General features: G+C 49.2%; 3 protein-coding genes across 6 annotated transcripts in view; 1 reads left to right on the forward strand and 2 right to left on the reverse strand.

The window, feature by feature from the left end:
• The window catches only part of MXRA7 (matrix remodeling associated 7), a 49,840-nt gene extending 46,130 nt beyond the window's left edge, over positions 1 to 3,710 (reverse strand). For 2 of the 3 annotated variants that reach the window (XM_060202807.1, XM_060202806.1), the window contains exon 1: positions 3,397 to 3,710. In XM_060202807.1, the coding sequence (XP_060058790.1) occupies positions 3,397 to 3,657 (261 nt within the window). In that variant the 5' untranslated portion in view covers positions 3,658 to 3,710. The remainder of the gene's footprint in view (positions 1 to 3,396) is intronic. The other variant, XM_060202805.1, reaches the window with a different exon arrangement.
• Positions 3,711 to 4,986: 1,276 nt separating this feature from the next.
• Positions 4,987 to 17,660, reverse strand: JMJD6 (jumonji domain containing 6, arginine demethylase and lysine hydroxylase). 2 transcript variants are annotated; one of them, XM_007532504.3, is made up of 7 exons: positions 17,317 to 17,660; positions 16,527 to 16,915; positions 15,498 to 15,784; positions 13,713 to 13,848; positions 12,260 to 12,398; positions 10,766 to 10,893; positions 4,987 to 9,216 (listed from the first exon to the last, which is right to left on the reverse strand). In XM_007532504.3, exons 1-7 carry the CDS (start codon positions 17,443 to 17,445, stop codon positions 9,180 to 9,182), a joined length of 1,245 nt encoding a protein of 414 aa, XP_007532566.1. In that variant the 5' UTR covers positions 17,446 to 17,660; the 3' UTR covers positions 4,987 to 9,179. The 2 variants fall into 2 exon arrangements, 1 of the variants encoding a protein (XP_007532566.1); XR_009552937.1 differs by lacking the exon at positions 4,987 to 9,216 and adding an exon at positions 13,102 to 13,195 and having other exon boundaries at positions 10,769 to 10,893.
• A 242-nt stretch (positions 17,661 to 17,902) lies between these two features.
• The window catches only part of METTL23 (methyltransferase 23, arginine), a 3,965-nt gene continuing 2,633 nt past the window's right edge, over positions 17,903 to 19,234 (forward strand). The window contains exon 1 of the mRNA XM_007532518.3: positions 17,903 to 18,136. The gene's annotated coding sequence lies outside the window, so the exon portion shown is untranslated. The remainder of the gene's footprint in view (positions 18,137 to 19,234) is intronic.

A 19,234-nucleotide genomic window follows, 5' to 3' on the forward strand; every position in this document is an offset into this window, starting at 1 on the left:
GTACCAGAGTGATGTCTGGTTCTTTCTCTCTCTCTTCATTGATATATAAATAAAATATTAAAAAAAGAAAAAAAGAAATGACAAAGGGAGTCAGGCGGTAGAGCAGCGGGTTAAGCACAGGTGGTACAAAGCGCAAGGACCTGCATAAGGATCCTGGTTTGAGGCCCGGGCTCCCCACCTGCAGGGGAGTCGCTTCACAGGCGGTGAAGCAGGTCTGCAGGTGTCTGTCTTTCTCTCCCCCTGTTTTCCCCTCCTCTCTCCATTTCTCTCTGATCTATCCAACAATGAAGACAGGCAACAATAATAATAACTACAACAATAAAACAAGGGCAACAAAAAGGGAATAAATAATAATAAATATTTTTTAAAATGACGAGTTTCTGATATTGTGATTGCATATGCAGTGCTCATTATGTGCTTTCTGCCTTGACCTGGGGGACCACTTGCTCCCTCCCATTTCTCAGTCCACCACAGGCCACTCGACAATACTTTGTTCACCAGCAGTGACCCCTCTCCCCAAATGCAGGGGAGGCTTTTCCCCTGGACCCCAGCTCCTTAATAATCAGCTTTGTAAATGTGGCAGCAGCTGCCCCAGGCCTAGCAGGGAAGGAAGGCGATTGGATTAGAAGGGGAGCAGTTAATGGAAAAGGAAGGGGGAGAGGTGAGTTAAGCGTGGCTCTGTTCTCTGGGGCAATGCTTTCCTGCTAACAGCAACTGCATGGCCCTTCCTCCTTTCCTGCTGCCTTCACTGGGAGTCTTGGAGGCAAGGAGACCCTCAGAGAAAACTGCCCCACTGCTTCCCCAGCCCAGACTCAGTAATTTTTCCCAAAGAGCCCTGCGAGATATGCAAAGAAAGCGCTGGAAACTTCTCTTGCAAATGCACCAGTTCATTTCAATTTCTTAGCAGCCTCTCCCTGGGATGGTGTTACCGCTAGAAGGTCTGTACCCCCAGAACTAGCCTTAGGACTGAAAGTTTGCAAGATGCAGTCCAGTGGGGGCTTTCCAGCTCAGTCAGGGCTGGGGTCTTGAACCCACAGGGGAGGAAATGGTACCAGTGAGGAAACTGACTTGCACTGGGTGGATTGGTTCCCCTAGGGCAGAGTGTGGCAGAAGGAGGCCCTACAGGGTCCAAGTCAGCAGCACTGGTAAGTGGCATCAGCTGTGGGAACTCCAGGCAAATCATAAACTCCAGGCAAATCATAAGCCCCTATGCCATGCCCTGTCCTTCGAAGCAGCAGCTCACCCTCAAGGGATGTGCAGTCTCCTAGCTAGAGGCAAACTGTGCCAGGGTTACTATTTTAAAAAAATTTTTAAAAAATATTTATTTATTTTCTCTTTTGTTGTCCTTATTGTTGTTTCAGTTATTATTGTTGTTGTTGATGTTGTCGTTGTTAATAGGGCAGAGAAATGGAGAGAGGAGGGGAAGACAGAGAGGGGGAGAGAAAGACAGATATTTGCAGACCTGCTTCACTGCTTATGAAGCGACTCCGCTGCAGGTGGGGAGCTGGGGATTCGAACCAGGATCCTTAAGCCAGTCCTTGCACTTCGAGCCACGTGCGCTTAACCTGCTGTGCTACTACCCAACTCCCAAGGGTTACTATCCAAATGACAATACTACTGTGGCCTTCTGGCCAAGCTCAAGTGTTGGTGGCAGTACTAAACCTATCCTGTTATCTGTCATGTTGCTGAGAGCCCGCCTTGCAGAAGTGCTATGGGCCTGAGAACCAAGATATGACTTAGTGCCACGTGGGTGTCTGACATTTCTAGATGCTAGTGCTAATGATAAAAGGTCCATGTCTGTGGTGGAAGCAAGGCTGATTAAGAGCAAGAGACAGCCTGAGAATAGCCCAAATATATCCCTCTCCTGTTCCAGAAGCCAGGAGCACAGGCAGGAACATCCACATGTCCATACCCCAACTGCCATCAACACAGTGAGTGAGGTCAGGGAGAAATAGCTGCAGGCCCCTGCTGAGAACACTAACTCCTATTGACCCGGGAGCCCCAGCCCTCCACGGGATGACTAGAACAGTCACTCTAATGACACAATTAGTCACCCACTTGTCAAGCAGAGCGCCTGCTCAGAGGGGGTCTGGCACACTTACTCAGCAAAGTGAAATGTCTCTGCCTGCTGGCTGCCTCTTCCCCCACCCCCACCTCCATTGTGTCCAGAGGGGCACATAGTGGGCACTGCGAACGCCGTCACAAGTCACCCCGGCATTGTGTCCATAGGCCCTGGTGTCCCTGCCATGGGCCCTATCAAGAAAAGGAATAACGCCAGACATCCGGATCAATGTGGGGACCCCAAGGCTGCTGAAATCCTGAGGCTGGCCTCCTGCTTGCCAAGGAGGCCTCCAGTCTAAAGAGATGGACAGGGAACGTGCAGGAAGGTATGATGTGCCCGGAGGTGTCCTGGAGCCAGGATGAGGTCAGGGCAGAGCTGAAGGGGAGTGGGCCTGGGGTGGAAGTGGGGGGGCTTTCCTGCTTTTTGGCTTCCTTAGCCAGACAGACTAGATTACCAGCAGCCCCAAGAGAGGTGCCCAAAGCTGGTGTACAGTTTGAAAATGACCAAAAAGGGGGGGGGGGCCTAGGGAGACAGCATAATGGTTATGCAAAAGACTTCTCATGCCTGAGGCTCTGAGCTCCCACGTTCAGTCCCCAGAACCACCATAAACCAGAGCTGAGCAGTATTCTGGTCTCCGTGTTTCATTAAAATAAAATAATTTTGGTGAATGTTATGCATGTACAAACTATTGTATTTACTGTTGAATGTAAAACATTAATTCCCCAATAAAGAAATAAATTAAAATAAATAAATAATAATTTATACGTTACGTATGATATGTATGTGATATACACATGTGAATGGAAATGACAGTAAAAATAATGTCAACTGTCTGGAGGGCATTCTGTCTGTCCTAGCTCACCCACTGCACCAGATGTGACATCATCGGCTCGGAGACTCCAGACTCTGGATTTCCGATTGGTCTACATAGAAAAGCCTCCCCCCATCAATATATATATATATATATACACACACTATCAAGACAACCCTCGTGGGAGGCCTGAATAAGCCACAAGCACATGGCTTAGGGAGCCCAGGCCCAGGGGGTCGGGAGCGAGGGTGGGTGTGCACCTGGGAGAGGCTGCTGCCGGCCCGGACAGCGTCGGGGTCAGGGTGGGCTTTGGGGTGCAGGGGCCCAGAGAGGAAAGCAAGCCAGACACAGCCAAGCACAACTCCCACCGCTTCAACTAACACTCGGTGGGGAGGATGCGAGTTTGCTGCGGGACCTCCCTTTCCTGAGGACACTAAGCAGCCGGTTCCTGCTCCGCCAGGAGACGACAGGGGTCGTGGGTGCGGGGTTGGGGAGGGGCGCCGCGGGAGGGCCGGGTCCGTACCTGCCTCTCCTCGGTGGCCAGCTCCTTCGCCTCCGCCGCCCCCGCGGGACCCTCCGGCCCCCCGGCTCCCCGGGGCGCGGCCGCCAGCTCCCGGGCGCTGGGGCCGGGCGGCTTGGGGGTCCCGCTGGCCTGGGCCGGGGGCGCACCGGCGGGCTCCGGGGGCGCGGCCGATCCCCGCCGCACCAGCAGCCAGGCGAGCAGCAGCGCCAGCGCGGTGGCCAGGGCGGGCAGCGCCGCCAGCAGCTCGGCGGGCGCCTCCATCGCGCAGCTGCAGCCCGAGTGCCGGCCAGCGGGGACCCCGAGGGAGCCCGCCCCGCCCCCAGCCCCGCCCCGGGGCGGACCCAGGCCTCGCCCCGCCCCCAACCCCTGGCTGGTGGAGGCGCTGGGGGGCCAGAGCCCTGAGGCAGGAGGAGGACAGGCTCTGGCACTTTGGTTCCTCTAGAAGCTAGTGTGAAGGATTCCTTACAGTGTGTCATCTGTCAGTATCATTTTACCAAGTTCCAGTCATCTTGGGGCATTTTGGAAAACAGAATGTTGGTGTGGGAATGCCGAGGGCCAAACCAAGCCGGGAAGGTGTGTGTAAACTGTGGGCCTGGGCTCCCTGCAAGACAATGAAGATTAAAGGTCAGCCGGCTTATTTTTAGCCACTTTGTAATCGACCCACCGGCCGCACAGAGGACTGAGGCCCAGTGGTCTGCAACGCAGGCCTGTTATCCGGCTCTCCACCCAAAGACTCTTCTAGATGCTCTGAGCCAACTCTCTTACACCTCCCAGCTCCCTTCTGATCCTAATCCTGGAAGTATGGGAAGTGAGCAGCAGGGAGGCTAGTACGAGGGAAAGAATATTGTTTTTTGTTTCTCCAGACCTTTCCAGGTTCTGTTGTTGAATAGTGTGCGAATGTGTTATGTAAAACATGATTTCTCTACTGCTCCCATCCCCATTCTATTCTACATAAACACAGGGTGGGCAAAGTTCAGCCAAACAGAAAGCCTAATGTGGAAAGTACAGGACTCTGGTTTCACAGGATGCATCGAATACATTTTAAAAGATAAATTCCAATGTTTTAGTTCTGGGGGTTAAACTCAAGGGCTCATACTGCAAAGTATGTGCTCTAAAACTAAACTATATCCCCCAGCCTGCACGCTACTGTACTGGGAACAGTTTACTGCCTGAGATGCTGATATAAGCCAAGATACAGAGGGTGCAGGTTTGTTCTCAGGCTTCTTCACTGGCTTCAGTTATGACAAATATGACCCAGCAACAGGGAGAGCTTAACCCTGAGGTATCAGCTCAAATCAAGGGCGTGAGCAAAAGGAATGCCAGTGGTGGTGGTGCTAAAAAGTGTCCAACTCTTAACATGTGGAATGGGGTTAATCTCTTGGCTACTGTCTTTAGACCACGTGGGGCTTTTGGCCAATGTACCCCGGCCTTGTTTTTGTTTCCTGTTTCCTCATGTTGTAAGAGAGAAGAGAAGGACAAGAGACCAGCCAGTCACATTCTATTGATGTTCAGGTTTCAGGTGAGAAAGAAAAAAAAAAATGGTGGGGGAGGTGGCGGTGGCGACAACAAAAAAAACCCAACCAACCCAACTCCAAATCAAACTGCTTTATTTAAAATGAAAAAGTTTCATTCCAGGAAAGGTTTAAAAAACACCAATGCAACGGCAGGCCCATTGGTGGACCTCACAGCACGCAGGAGCAGCAGGGCTAGGAGGCTGCTCAGAGTTCTGACAACAGAAGGCTTGAGGTACTCAGCAGACAGTCCCAACTCTTCTGCAGTATAGAGACACCTCAGAGACAGCAGGTGGGCCAGCCTTCTTGGGAGATTCCGTGGAGCGAAACATTTCAAGTTTGTTTATCCAACAATAAGGCAAAAGTGAGAGCCATCACCCAGGGCACATACACTCATTTTGCTATGTATTCTACAAGGGAACTAACAGTACTGTAACATGGGACAGAAGCCAAGGCCTATGAGCCAGAAACCGGATTCCACACAGAACTGGCATCAGTGTTCTGAACACACACGACAGCTTAGTTCACTTCTGGAAATGCTACACACAAATCAAAGAGCCCACCACTGTGGCTAGACACCTACCTCCTAGATGGCACTTTTCACATCTACTACTTCTTTTCCACCCCACATTCCTGTCTGAAATTCTAAATCCTATCAAAGCTGAGTCTCTAATTAACTTGGTGATCCTTCATTTAAATACCAAGAAGACACTACTAAGAAGACAGTGATCATGTTTATCATACACTCTTATGAAGATGTTTGTGTTTCGAAAGGCCCTTACTCTGGTCATGCACAGCTCTACCTGACCAGCAACTCATGTGACCAACAGCAGTCACTGGGAGCTGGGCTTTTCACTGCTGTGTCCCAGCACACACAAGGTCTAGCACTCCCAAATTTATTGAATTTGAAATGATGAAAGGGTATCTGTACATATAAGCAAAATGTGACTGATACCCCTGCTTTCAGACACCTCCATGCAGTCATCACCCTAATCATCACGTTACTAGCAACAACCTGAGTCATGACAGCGAGGCAGCTGGGTGAAGGACTGGTCACTTTGGGCTGGCGGCAATGCCTGTGGTATTGTTTCTTGGCCCTCTGGCTAAGGTCAGGTGTGGTAAAGTCTCTGATGCCTCCTCATTCTCTCCTGATATCTTAGGTCCCCTCCCAGCAGTCGTCATTAGTCAAAGATCTTTTTTCCAGGTCCTGGCTGGTTGAATTTAAGACTAACTATGGAGCCGAGATGAGAGCATAATGGTTATGTACCTCAAGTCCCAGGTGCAATCCCCGGCACCACCATAAGCCAGAACTGAGCAGTACTCTGGTAAAATAAATAAATACTGTGTCCTTGGAAAATAGTCTCTAAAGGCAGTTTAATGCTGTATTTTTTCCCAATGGTGACAGCATTCAAAAGAGGCACTCATGCCAGGTAAGTGAAGATTAATTTCAGAACCTCCAGGTGGACCCCAGTTCCTTCTTCCTACCTGATCACTCCACTCCATGCCACTTTTTTTTTTTTTTTGGTACTTGAGTTTCCTGTCTGGTAAACTTTTTTCTTTTTCCTTAATGAGAGGTACACACACACAGGGAGAAAGAGGGAGAGGGGGAGGGATAAACACCAGAGCACTGTTCAGCTCTGTTTTTTGATGGTGCTGGAGATGGAATCTAGGAGCAAGAGATTCAGGGCTAAGTCTTAACCATTATGCTGTCTCCCCGGCCTGTGGCCAACTCTTTCTATTTCTTCTTTCAATTCTATGTACAGAGAAAGGAGAGACATTATAGGCACCTTTCAGCCATGCATGCTTCCACGCAGTGCTAGGGGCGTGAACCCAGAGGTCCTTGCACAAAAGTCTGTGCTTTCCTTGGTGTGTTACCTGTCTGCTCCCTCTCCTTTTTAGTGAACTCCTCCCTTCACCCCTCCTGCTTTGCTTCCGTACTGCTGAATCTCTGGCCTAGCTACAATGTACTTGCCATTCAGGTGGTGGTTAAGTGGCAAGTCATAGGTAGTATGTATTATCTGGACACTTTCAGGAGAGTTGGCTGGGCTCAGACCTGTTGTTTCTGAATTCGCATCACCTTTAGTATCCGGAAGGAAACTGGCAGACGATGCCTCAAACTTGAACTTGTACTCTACCATCCCAGCCACCCGCACACGTGTCCACCACGCCCCCTGCTGGCAAGAGAGCTTCTGACTTAGGTTCTGCGTTTCTTCTTTTAACTAAGCAAGTTCAGGAAAGAACAGCTGGCATAAATGTGGGGAGCATCTGAGTGTGAAAACCTACTAGCAATACTGGGGAAAATAAAAGCTTTTGGAATAATTCCATCCTGGGACTAACACACTAAAGTGACCCCTTTAAGACTGGCTCTCCTTACACCCTGACTCCTCCAGTGTCGACCTGGAGTGGCTCTGGTAGGGAAGAGGAAACCAGCAGTGGCTGGTGGAGCCGAGGAAAGGACCGGCATTTTCCATCCACCCAGTCCCAGAGCTGAGTTTTCAATTTCTGCATTTTAAATAGCAGAAACAGGACTCACACAAAATGAAGGACCAGGCCCCCTAGATAAAAGTCATAACCAGCCCAGTGCCAGGACACGATAACTGCCAGTCGGCTGAAAAGTGCTCTGGGAGGTGGTCCAGTGAATAAAGCACTGACTCTCAAGCATGAGGTTCTGAGTTCAATCCCATGTACCAGAGTGATCTCTGGCTCTTTCTCTCTCTCCTATGTTTCTCATGAATAAATAAAATCTTTGAAAAAAAAAAGTAACATTTACAGGTCAGGCTGTGGTGCATCTGACAGAATGCACATGCCAGGGTGCACAAGGACCCAGGTTTAAGCCCCCAGTCCCCACGCACGGGAGGAAGCCCCATCAATGGTGCAGCAGTGCTGGAGGTATCTCTCTTGCTCCCCCTTCCCTTTCAATTTCTCTGTTTCCCCCAAACAAAACAACAAACGTAACATTGGCAAATAAGAGACCTAGATTCTGCTGACCATGCTAATTTCTTTCAGGGGGGTACTGAGAGGCAACACTATACAATAAGTGGTATACACACACACACACACACAATAATACAGCATTAGACACACACACGTGCATGAGTGAGCGAGAGAGAAAGAGAGAGAGAGATTGTGTGAGTGTGGAGGGGGTACATATACACCTCTGCTCCCCTGGGACACCACAGTACAGGTTCTTTCTCCCCTCTGATGGCTACTGCCCCTACCAATCTATATTCCAGCCCAGAGTAGTGCTTTTCACTGGGCATGTCCTTCACAACTCCCTTAGATTTATTTAAATGCAATTGAATCTAGGAACAGATTAAGGCAAGCAGGTGAATCAGAAGGGCAAGAGATGAAACCTGTTAGTCCAACACACTGAAGTTGTTCTGAAGGCGAAACAGATCACAAACACTAGATGCACCACTTCTGAATTCCCCCTCCTTGCCGGGAAGGCCAGCTCACTACCCACTGTCCACAGGTCAAATCAATAGGGACAGTCACCATTAAGTCTTTCGGAGTGGAACCTCCTTACTTATGGGCTCACAGGATGGGGAAGAAGGAGACTTCTGTTAGAACTTGGTCCTACTTGTAATTTAAAGTTCTGTGATGACACACTAAATACCTTCCCAACATATTCATGACAAAAAAGTCTGAAAGTGTCCTCACTCCTCCAAACAAAGAGCAAAGAATTTCCCCTGGAATGCTGTACCTTGTGTGATGGAGGAAGGGACAGAAACCTAAGACGGTACTTAGGGTGGGTGAGTGCTGGATGTGCTGGCTGGTCTAGGGCCACTGAACCTGTTTGTTGTTGTTGTTGTTGTTATTGTTGTGTTTTTTGATGAATGGTGCCATACAGGTAAGTAGCACTCACAGGACCTCACACACTAATTCATGTCCACTCACGCCACTAGTTCTGTAGACAGAGGAAGTCCCTTACCACCAGTGAGGTAATAGACAGAACAGGATATTCAGAGGAACATAACCCTCCCGCTCTCGGCTGACCAGCTTGACTTTGGAGGAGACGGGACAGAACCTTCTTACCCAACATTATGCCGGCCTCCAGCATTTCATTGAGCTTGCTGCATGTGAGAAACTTCCTTGGCATTCTATTCTTAGGAAACAGTACAAACAGTATTTGACCGGAGACAGAGGCTTGGACCAGAGAAGGATTATCCAAATTCAGAGGAGACAAAGAAGGTAGGAGCAGAAGACGTGAAAACTGAGTTGGCTGGTTGCCAGCTTACACAGGAGCCACCTCAGGAAGAGTCTGTTATTTGCTCAGGGGTGAGCCCGGCTTCCACAAGTGTCCCTAATCCTGCCAAGGAAAGTAAACTGCCTGTAATCAGCATGTAGACAGTACATCTGGGTACACATCTGGATGGGGATGTTAAAAGCAGAATGCTCAGAGTCCCCCTTGTTGAAGTAATGACAGAACTTTCTCTAAAAGTTTAGCTTACAAAGTCTAAAGTCACCCACCAGGGGCAGATATGTCTAGAGGAACATAAATCACTTAAAATCAGTAAATTCACTCGAACCAGACCCACACTGAGCTTCCCCATGGACTTCCCGCTGGGCATAAAGGACATGGAGGGGCTGGGCAGTAGCACAGCGGGTTAAGTGCATATGGCGCGAAGTGCAAGGACCGGTATAAGGATCCTGGTTCAAGCCCCCAGTTCCCCAACTGCATGGGGGTCACATCACAAGCGGTGAAGCAGGTCTGCAGGTGTCTGTCTTTCTCTCCCCCTCTCTGTCTTCCCCTCCTCTCTCCATTTCTCTCTGTCCTATCCAACAACAACAATGGCAAAATAACGATAATAATAACAACAATGATAAATAAGGGCAACAAAAGGGAAAAAATAGCCTCCAGGAGCAGTGGATTCTTAGTGCAGGTACCAAGCCTCAGCGATAACCCTGGAGGCAAAACAAAACAAGACGAAACAAAACAAAAACAAAACAAAACAAAAAAATTAAGGCAACAAAGGAATCAAATCTAAGTGCTAAGCTTCTGGAGCTTAGACTAAAAACCTAACAGGACTGTCACTTGCAGCAGTCTTGGACTTCCAACACTGACAATCTCACCAAGCTGAGTAGCTGACTGTTCTCCTGAAATCTTGTCTGTCGTTGCTGCTCACAGACACTCCAACTAGATGTGGTGGAAAGGATTGTGGGGCTTACATTTGTCCACACACACAGTGACCAAACATCACTGACACCCGTGCTTGTCATGAGGTTACCCTGTGTTTTGGTGTCATCAGGGATGAGACCCAGGACCTCACAAATGTGAGGCATGTGCTCTGCTGCTGGCCTAACCTTTATTGGTCTCATTTAGAAAGAGCTACTCTGGTTTTTTGCTTTTTTTTTTTTTAAGTAGAGACAGGGTTAAGATATTATAAAATCCAGAGTTGTCTACTGCTGTGCTCAGGCCCAAGACTTGAAGGAGTAAATGCAAACTGAGACTGTTCAGAAGATACTGGGTCATCTCTCTAGACCACGTGCCCATGGATTTCCCAGCCCCTAACCCCAACAGCAAGGGGGAGGTTCTGGCATTATTAAAGGACTAAATTCCAAAGATATAAAATGAATTTTAATTTTTATTAAATAATGGAAAGGGTTTCCTTGGCACTGTCCACATAGATTCTCCTTTACACATAAAACAAGCCACATTAATCTGCACTACTGGTAGGTAGTAGAGAAAAAGCTACTTGTAGCACAAGCTAAATGAATGGACTCATATTCCAGGAGCATCCTCATCCTGGGGTTCTCGCTGGCCTTCCCCTCATCTGCAGGATCTGACCAGCTGCCCTCCCCGGGCCCGGCCCCTCGCTCTGGACATGTCCTCTACAGACAACAGCGGGCACGGTCACCTGGAGGAGCTGCGCTCTTTGCTCACACAATCGTCCTGGGAGGTGGTGTCCCCATTTCCCATCATGCTGCACGTCCTCCTCTTCTTCCTGCGGTGCATCGTCCCGTCTCCTTCAGATCCGGACTCACACTGCACAAGGGAAGGAAGAAACAGGAAGTCAAGTGGATGCCACACATTTCTTCACTCACAAAGCACTTAGTATTGTCCCCTTTCTCCCAGGAGCAAAGCAGCCATTCACCACACAGCACCCAACATGGTCAGAATCCCCATCTCCTCATGTGTCTCAGCTCCCAAAGAATTGCCGTCTTCTCTCAGATGCCCAGTGTCCCTCCCTCTGGGTTTCTCTAACGCACGGAACATTTGTTTGAAATCAATTCCTCATTCTAGTAATCCTTCACAGTCAGCATTCAGAAATCGATTATGAAATTTCACTAGACCAACAAGGGGCCCAAACTGTGAAGGGACATCCATATAAGGACCCAGACCGCGTAAGAACAGGCTCAATCAACAGACTGTATGTGTAAAGTTACCCAACAGAAAATTCACCTGCTAAGAGCAGAGCGCTCTTTACCCAACTGCTAGCATGTCACTGAATTTGCTGATATCCTAGGCTTATCCTTTTTTCTCCAGGAAAATTTCTCAACATGAGCTTTGAGGTCAAACACTGAGTTTAAATTCAACATTGTGGTCCAGGGGCATTTACTAACCCCTTCCTCCCACATGCTACTTTTCCCTTTTGACATTGCTGTAATGACTCACATACAAAAGGTATGAAGTGAGCAAAACTAAGGGGGCCAGGTGGTGGCACACAGGGCTGACTGCACACGCTGTCATGTGCTCCAAGTTCAAGCCCCTGGTCCCCACCTGCAGGGAGGGAGGGGGTTCCACAAGCAGTGAAGCAGTGATGCTAGTGTCTATCTCCCTCTCTATCTCCCCTTCCCTCTCAATTTCTCACTGTTCTATTAAAGAAAAAAAAAAAGCTTAAGAGAAATGAGAAAAACTCATGAGGTCAGGTAGGGCACAGGGCATGCAATCGTAAGGTAGGAACCCTTGTCACATATGCTGGGCTGATACTCTACTCCTTGCATGTATTAATAAATTAAAATATCTTTAAAGAAAAATATATGGCTGGGTGGTGGTGCACCTGGTTGATCACACATTGCCGTGCACAAGGACCCAGGTTCAAGCCCCCAGTCCCCACCTGCAAGGGGAAAGCTTTGTGAGCTGTGAAGCAGTGTCTGTCTCTCTCCTTATGTTCTCTTTCCCTCTCAATTTCTGTCTCTATCCAATAAGTAGATAATATATGTATTTTTAAAAAGGAAGAATATATATAAAATGGGCAAATTCAATCAGTAGCATGAAGGGTGGCTGTAGTTCCTGGAAGACACTGAAAACCGACCACATCCTTCTCCACCTGCTAAGGAGGCAGCGGATCTTGTCTAGCTGTTAGTGGGATGCACCCCGCAGGCCTGCGAGCGGGTCAGGCCTCCCTCACCTCTGAGTCTGAGTCAGACGAGCTGGAGCTGGAGGAACTGGAGGAGTCGCTGGAACTGTCTGAGGCGATCCCTGTGGACTCCTGAAGATCAACGGAGTCGGCCAGAACTGCCAACTCAGGATGCTCTTGTTTCAAGATTCTGAGATAAGAAATGCTGTTTTCAGGGCTGGGACTGACAATGAAACCCACTAACTCACAACACCTCAGACTTGGAGAAGCACCCTGCTAGGCCAAGTGCCTCATTGAGAAATGGGTGCTGATAGGGATACATGGATCCACTGGGTGGGAACAGGAGCCCTGAAAGGCTGCCTGGGCTTTTCTGGAAGCACCTCTACCTGGCTGCATTACACCTGTAAAATGAACTCAACACGCCGCCGCCCTGAGAGGCAGAGTCCCTCAGTCTTGACTTTTCCCCTCAGAAGAAAGTCCCTCTTCCTTCTGAGCTGACGTTTTAAAAGCCCTCTTTCCACAGCACAGCACTTAGTGAATTAGACTTAGTTAAATTCAATCAGTAAAAGCAGAAACACTTAGACTTGTCAGAAATGAGAAATGCCAAGTAACAGAAATGAGTTTCCCTCACTGAGGCGATAAAACTCAACTGGACTTGTAGAGGTAGCAGCCCTCCCCATAGGGATCAAGCCTGGCAACCGTTATAACCAGGGACAAAGCCCTGCTATATATGTGTATGGCTTTCAGACTGACCAAACAACAGCACACAGCGGCTGAGAACCAGTCAGTGGGCCTCAGGTGCCTGAGAGTCCAGGGAGAACAAAGCCACAACCCTTGCTGGCTCAGCAAGGAGGCTGAGCTGAGCACTGAACAAGCCAGAATCCCTCTCTTACCCCGAGAGCTGGTGCCTCCAGGTCAGGGTTGGGATACAGTGGCACGGGGTGGCTGGGGGTGGCTTGCACTGCCGCTGCCCGTGCTGTGTCTGTTCTGTGGATAAACAGAGGAGCTAAGTCTCCAGGGCAGTCACCTCACTCACGAAAACTGAAGGTATTAAGTTCAAATGGGAGTGATGCTTCTGGGATAAGAAAAATGAATCACCGACATATAGCCCAAAGTGACTTCTCTAGCTAGGACTAGCTATAGGGGGCGGGGGTGGGTGGGGTGGGTGGGAATCATCATCATCATCAACAATGAAATAAAATAAAATAAAAAACCAAAAACACCTGAAAGTGAGAAACAGTTCTGACTGACTGTGTTTTGACTGACTGGCTTTGAGCAAACATGCAGTCCTACCCTGTCACCTCCAGGCTGGCAAGCATCCTCAGAGCTGGCCCTGACCAGGGGGGGGGCACTCTCCTCTAATCATGAGGTTTATAGGGCCTGCTCTTGTCAGGCTTGTCTAAAATCAGTGCACAGCAATGCAGCAGCGGAATCTTTCCGCCCCATTTTATCTATGCGGTGGAAACTGGACCAGAGTAAGAATAAGAAAAAGAATATCTCTCACCTATACCATTTCCTCGATAACTTTGGTCTCCCTCTTACCGTCTTGTGCCACACAACAGGGAAATTGGTGCTGCTCGCAAAATTCTGGGTGATGGCAATGGTGGTGTCAAGATTGAGGACAACATGCCACCAGCCTCCTGAAATGCAACAGATGAATGGGTCAGTGTGTTTGGTTCGACACAGTCACTATACAACATACACTCCAGAGATAAGAAATCCTAACTAGCCTCACAGACGAGGACAGCCTCATAGACAAGGGATCCAGAGTGGGACATGCTTGGCCTGATTGCCCAACAAGCTGTGTGAAGCAAAGCTTGATCAAAGCCTGGCTATGCCTGCTCACTAACACACTATCTGCAGCTGCTGTTCTGCTGCATGGACAGACGTGGAAATCTGAGATTGGTCTAAAACGCATAGAATTGTGGGCTGGGAGGTAGCACTATGGGTAAAAGCATCAGACTCTCAAGCACAAGGACCTGAGTTTAATCCCAGGCAGCACATGTATCAAAGTGATGTCTAGTTCATCCTCTCTCCTCCCTATCTTTCTCATTAATAAATAAAATCTTTTTTAAAAAAAATGTGTATCATTTACTCTCTGGCACTTGACAGAAAAAGTGTTCTGATCTGAGTAAGCTCAACAGTGTGACCAAGTCTGTAAACACAGAAAGCTCTTTCTTATGATACCTATCTTACAGATAGATATAGTCACCCCGGGGCTGGGTGGTGGCGCACCTGGTTGAATGCACATGTTACAATACATAAGGACCCAGGTTCAATCCCCTGGTCCCCACTTGCAGGGAGGAGGCTTCACGAGTGGTGAAGCAGGACTGTAGGTGTCTCTCTCCCTCTCTATCACCACCTTCCCTCTCAGTTTCTGACTGTCTCTATCCAATAAATAAAGATTAAAAAAAAAAAAAAGACAGAGAGTCAACCCCTATCTGTAGCCTAGGGAGAAATCATTGCAGTTTCCACTGAAGGTGGACGTGGACACAGGACTTTGGTGGTGGGAACGGCATGCAAACATATCCCTATTATCCCATAATTTACTAAAGCAACATTAAATCACTAATAAAAAATTTACAAAAAAGAAAGTGGTGGCAGAAAGTCAGATGGCTTAGTCAGAACACAGTTCTATTGTTAAAACACATGCATGACCACAGCCACCCTGTAAGTGAATCTCTTGACCAAGCACGGGAGTATTTGAAGGAAGGATTATCCGGTGTACACTGACTGGATCATCTTGTTCTGATTTTTTTTTTTTTAGTGCCAAAGTTTTACACAAAATATTTCTGTTCTTTTTAGTTTAGAGGTGGAAGAGACACACACACACAGAAAAAGAGAGAGAGAGAGAATACACAGAACTGCTTTATAAAATAAAAATGAAAGATACCTATCTTAATACCTTCTTCACTCCTTACAAACTATAGTTTTCAGGTGTGGGATTTCCTGCCTCATCCCACCCAGTGCTCCACTGTCTGAAAGAAACAACTTACAGAAAAAGGTACAAGTCACCAACACAGACACTGGGGAACTAAAGGGATACAGAGGAGCAATAAATTTACATACAAATGTAAGTATTTTATATTTAGGTTACAAGGGACATGGACAGCAGCCTCCTAAGCACTTGATGACACAGTGACATGTAGCTGTCAAAGGTAGGCACCCCATCAGTTCATTTAGAGTCAGCATGCAGAGGGATCTCTTTGACTCACTCTCTATGGAGTCCCGCTCCAAAATGACAAATTGCTAGTGTCAAAGAATGTACTTTCTTCTGGTTCATCTATACCTGGTACAAAAACAGTCTCTCCTGGTTTTTGTAAAATTTCCAACGGTTTGAATTCAGGCGGCCAGGTTGGAAGCTGTGTCCGGGGATGGATGATATTAAACCAGGTGATAGCTTCATCTTGCTGGTTCCCTCCTTCTTCTCGGGTCACCTTGATGAGCTCCCTAGGCGTGCTGGTTGGGAAGAGGCACCAACGCTTGTGGCCCTGAACTAAGGCATTCCAGGCACTAGTTCCCAAAGGGTCGATATGAATTCCAGTTCCAGAGCGAGGTGGCCCCATCACAAACCATCTAAAGAATGGCAAACCAAGATGTGAAAGATAATTTAGTTGTACACACAGATGACACACACACACACAAAGAAAAGTTTTAGCTTCATACAATATATTGTGTTACCTTTATGTCAAAAACTATATAATTGGGGGGCCAGTTGGTAGTGCAGCAGGTTAAGCGCACATGGTACAAAGTGCAGGACCAGTGTAAGGATGCTGGTTCCAGCCCCCGGCTCCCCACCTGCAGGGGGTCGCTTCACAAGTGGTGAAACAGGTCTGCGCATGTCTGTCTTTCTCTCCCCCTTCCTGTCTTCCCCTCCTCTCTCCATTTCTCTCTGAACTATCCAACAATAACAGCAGCAATAACAACAACGACAACAACAAAATAGAAAAAATGACTTCCAGAAGCAGTGGATTCATAGTGCAGGCACTGAGCCCCAGCAATAACCCTGGAGGAAAAAAAAAAAAAGCTATACAATTTCCTGTATGTATAAATGATAATTCCTATTTACTACTATGCCACCTCCCGGACCACTATAAATGCTGATTCCTAACAGAACTAAACAGAATTACTAGTATGACTTACTCCTGAACTGTATACTGCACTTCCCTTTGACACAGGCTTGAATCATCTAGAACTCTCTGAAAACCTGATGCCCTGGCAGTATCCCAGCTCCTATAAAGTGAGTTCCATGCATGGTCGAGGGAACCACTAACTGTTATAGTCAAAACTGGAACCCCTCCACCAACTGGGACTTTACCTGTAAGGAGGCCTGCGCTTCTCCCCTGCATACTGGAAGAGATCATCTGTGAAAAACTTGGGGACTTTGTAGTCTTCCAAAAGTTTCTTTCGTTTGGGGTGTTCACCATAGCTGCTGTCAAAGATGTACAGGGGGCTGTCATCTCGAGTGCTTTCCATGTACTCGATGTAGTATTTCATCTTCATCTTCACCGAGTAGCCATCATTATCCTCACCACATTTGAACTTCTGGTTCCGGTATTTCCTTTTCAGACGCTCCAGAGTCCATTTCTCCTGCGCGGACCAGCCCTCCTGGGCGTTCAGCAGAACCACCGGCTTGTAAGGCTTTTCATATCGCTCCACAAATTCTTCCACCGACAGCTGGAGAGCGTCTGCCCTTTCTACGTTATCCTGAAACAGTAAGAAAAGACCTACCGGGTTATAATAGTAATAATAGCTAGTAGCTATTATGATTATTATATTATAAAGCAAGGTGGCAGAAGGGATGTCCCTGGGGACCAACTAGCGGAGGCTTAAGTAAGGGGCCTCTGGGGGAGGAGGCGGCCCACACGCACGTGCTCACGTGGCACCCACCGCACCCCCGACACCGGGGGCCAGGACCTTTCCATCTCGCGCTCTGACAGCTCGATTCCCACCTCCGCCAGAGCTGAAGGTGTCTCGGGCCTTCTAGTGGAGGGCGCTAAAGGGGCGAGCCTGGAATCCGGGCCCCGACGACCCGAAGCCCGCGGGGTGCGGGTGAGCCCGCAGGAACCCCGGGTCGCATCCCGCCCGGCCCCGTCTCCCCGGCTCACCGCCACGGCAGCCGGGCTCAGCGAGAAGCTCTCGTAGTAGTTGTGACGGGTCCAGTCGAGCGAGTCCTTGAGCTCCGGCCGCGCGCTCCGCTTGGCCTCGCGGATCCTCTTCTTGCTCTTGTGGTTCATCCTTCGGGACTCGCCTACCGGCTCCGCGACAACCTGGGCGCAGCGCGCTTCCGGCCGCCCGTGCGCACCTCTCCCACCCCGACGGCCACGGCACCCAGACGCCCTTCACCCTAGCCCGGCGCCTTTAAAATCGCCTTCCAGAAGATTCACTCCCCAACCACCTCCCCAGCCCCGGGTTGGGCACGCGGCTGCTGCCTTCCCCGCCCCTTGGCCTGTCTCTCCCGGCCATTGGTCCCTGCCCCTTCAGGATGCAGCCTCACGGTAGCCGGCTTTCCGCCATGTTGGGAAGGTCCGGCCTATCGCGGGCCCGCCCCATGCAAGGCCCGCCTCTGTTTCCGGTCTGGGCCGTCACTTCCGCCGGCACCCGGCTCGGCGCGGCCTATTTCCGCCCCGTTGGTAGTTTGCCGTCTGGTTCGCTGAGCTTTGAGGCCACGTTGTCTTCTGAAGGGGCTTTCCCTTTGCGTCCCGGGTGTCGCGACGTGACTGCGTGCACGAAGACCACGTGGCGCCGCGGGCTTGCAGCCTGGCGTCCCTGCGCTCACCACTGGCCCCGGCGCCCCCTGGAGCCGCCGGCCCCTCCCCGGGCGAGCGAGGCCCCCGAGGACACGTGGCTGGGACCCAGCGCTTTAGGTTCTCGGAGGAAGCGGGCCTGGCAGCTGAGCGGGCGGTGCTGGAGGTCTGCATCCCGCAGGTGCGTGCAGCGGCACCCCCTCACCTCGCCCCCGGGCCCGGAGGCTGGAAGTGCAGGAGCCACGGAGGGAAAGTTTAGTGAGAGACTTGGGGCTCTGCACACCGATGGTTTTACTTTAAAGCGACTTTTTCTAGGGCTGGGTGACGGCGCACCTGATTGGACGCGCATGTCACAGTGCACAAGGGCCCGGTCCCCAGCTGCAGGGTTTTTGTGAGTGAAGCTGTGCAGCAGGGGTCTAGCTCCCCCTACCCTTTCGATTTCTTCTTTCCCCAATAAATAAAGAATACACTTTTTACTTTTTTTCTCATTTGGGGGCGGGGCTGGAGCCTTGTGGTACGCGCTGTCATCACTCCTGGCCGCCACCCACCACCTAGGCGCCCCCATTCAGATATGTTAGACACCACATCACCTGAGCTTCCTTCCATGTGGCATAATGTTTGAACCTTATCCTGCAAGGCTTCTTAATTCATCCTTATCTGAAACCAGGGATTCCTACTCGTTGCCCAAATAGTTTCTTGGGTTGCCGCACATTCGTTTAAAGTTCACAGCTGCTCCACAGTTCAGTGTTAGTTTTGCCTTACAGACATGTTTCTTCAAAGCATTTTCACGTTTTAGTCTCATTTTAACCTGATATGTGTGTGAATTAGTTAGTATTAAACTATAGAGATGAAAGAAAAAGTTAAAGGCTACAGTGTAACCCAGCTTTCAGGCAAAGATACCATGTGAATCAAAGGGCAGTTATTTTACTCCTGGGTAAAAATCTACCAGGAGAGGTACTTGTCTTATTCACATTTAACCCCCCCACACACACACTTGGGACTCTTAACGTGTTTTAGGTACCAACACTTTTTAGATCATTTTTTTTTATTAGATAGAGACAGCCAGAAATCAAGACGAAGAGGTAGACAGAGATACCACTTGCAAAGCATTCCCCTTGTAGGTGGGGGCTGGGGTCTCAAACTGGAGTCCTTGTGCATTGTAAGGTTTGCACTCAACCAGGTCTGTCACCACCTGGCCCCTAGGTGCCAACACTTTTAAAAGGACTGAAGGAGGTTAAGTTCCAACCTTTAATCATTTCACTTTTGACACTGTTCTAAA

The sequence above is a fragment of the Erinaceus europaeus genome, chromosome 12, assembly GCF_950295315.1.
Source record: "Erinaceus europaeus chromosome 12, mEriEur2.1, whole genome shotgun sequence".
NCBI classification, from domain to species: Eukaryota; Metazoa; Chordata; class Mammalia; order Eulipotyphla; family Erinaceidae; genus Erinaceus; species Erinaceus europaeus.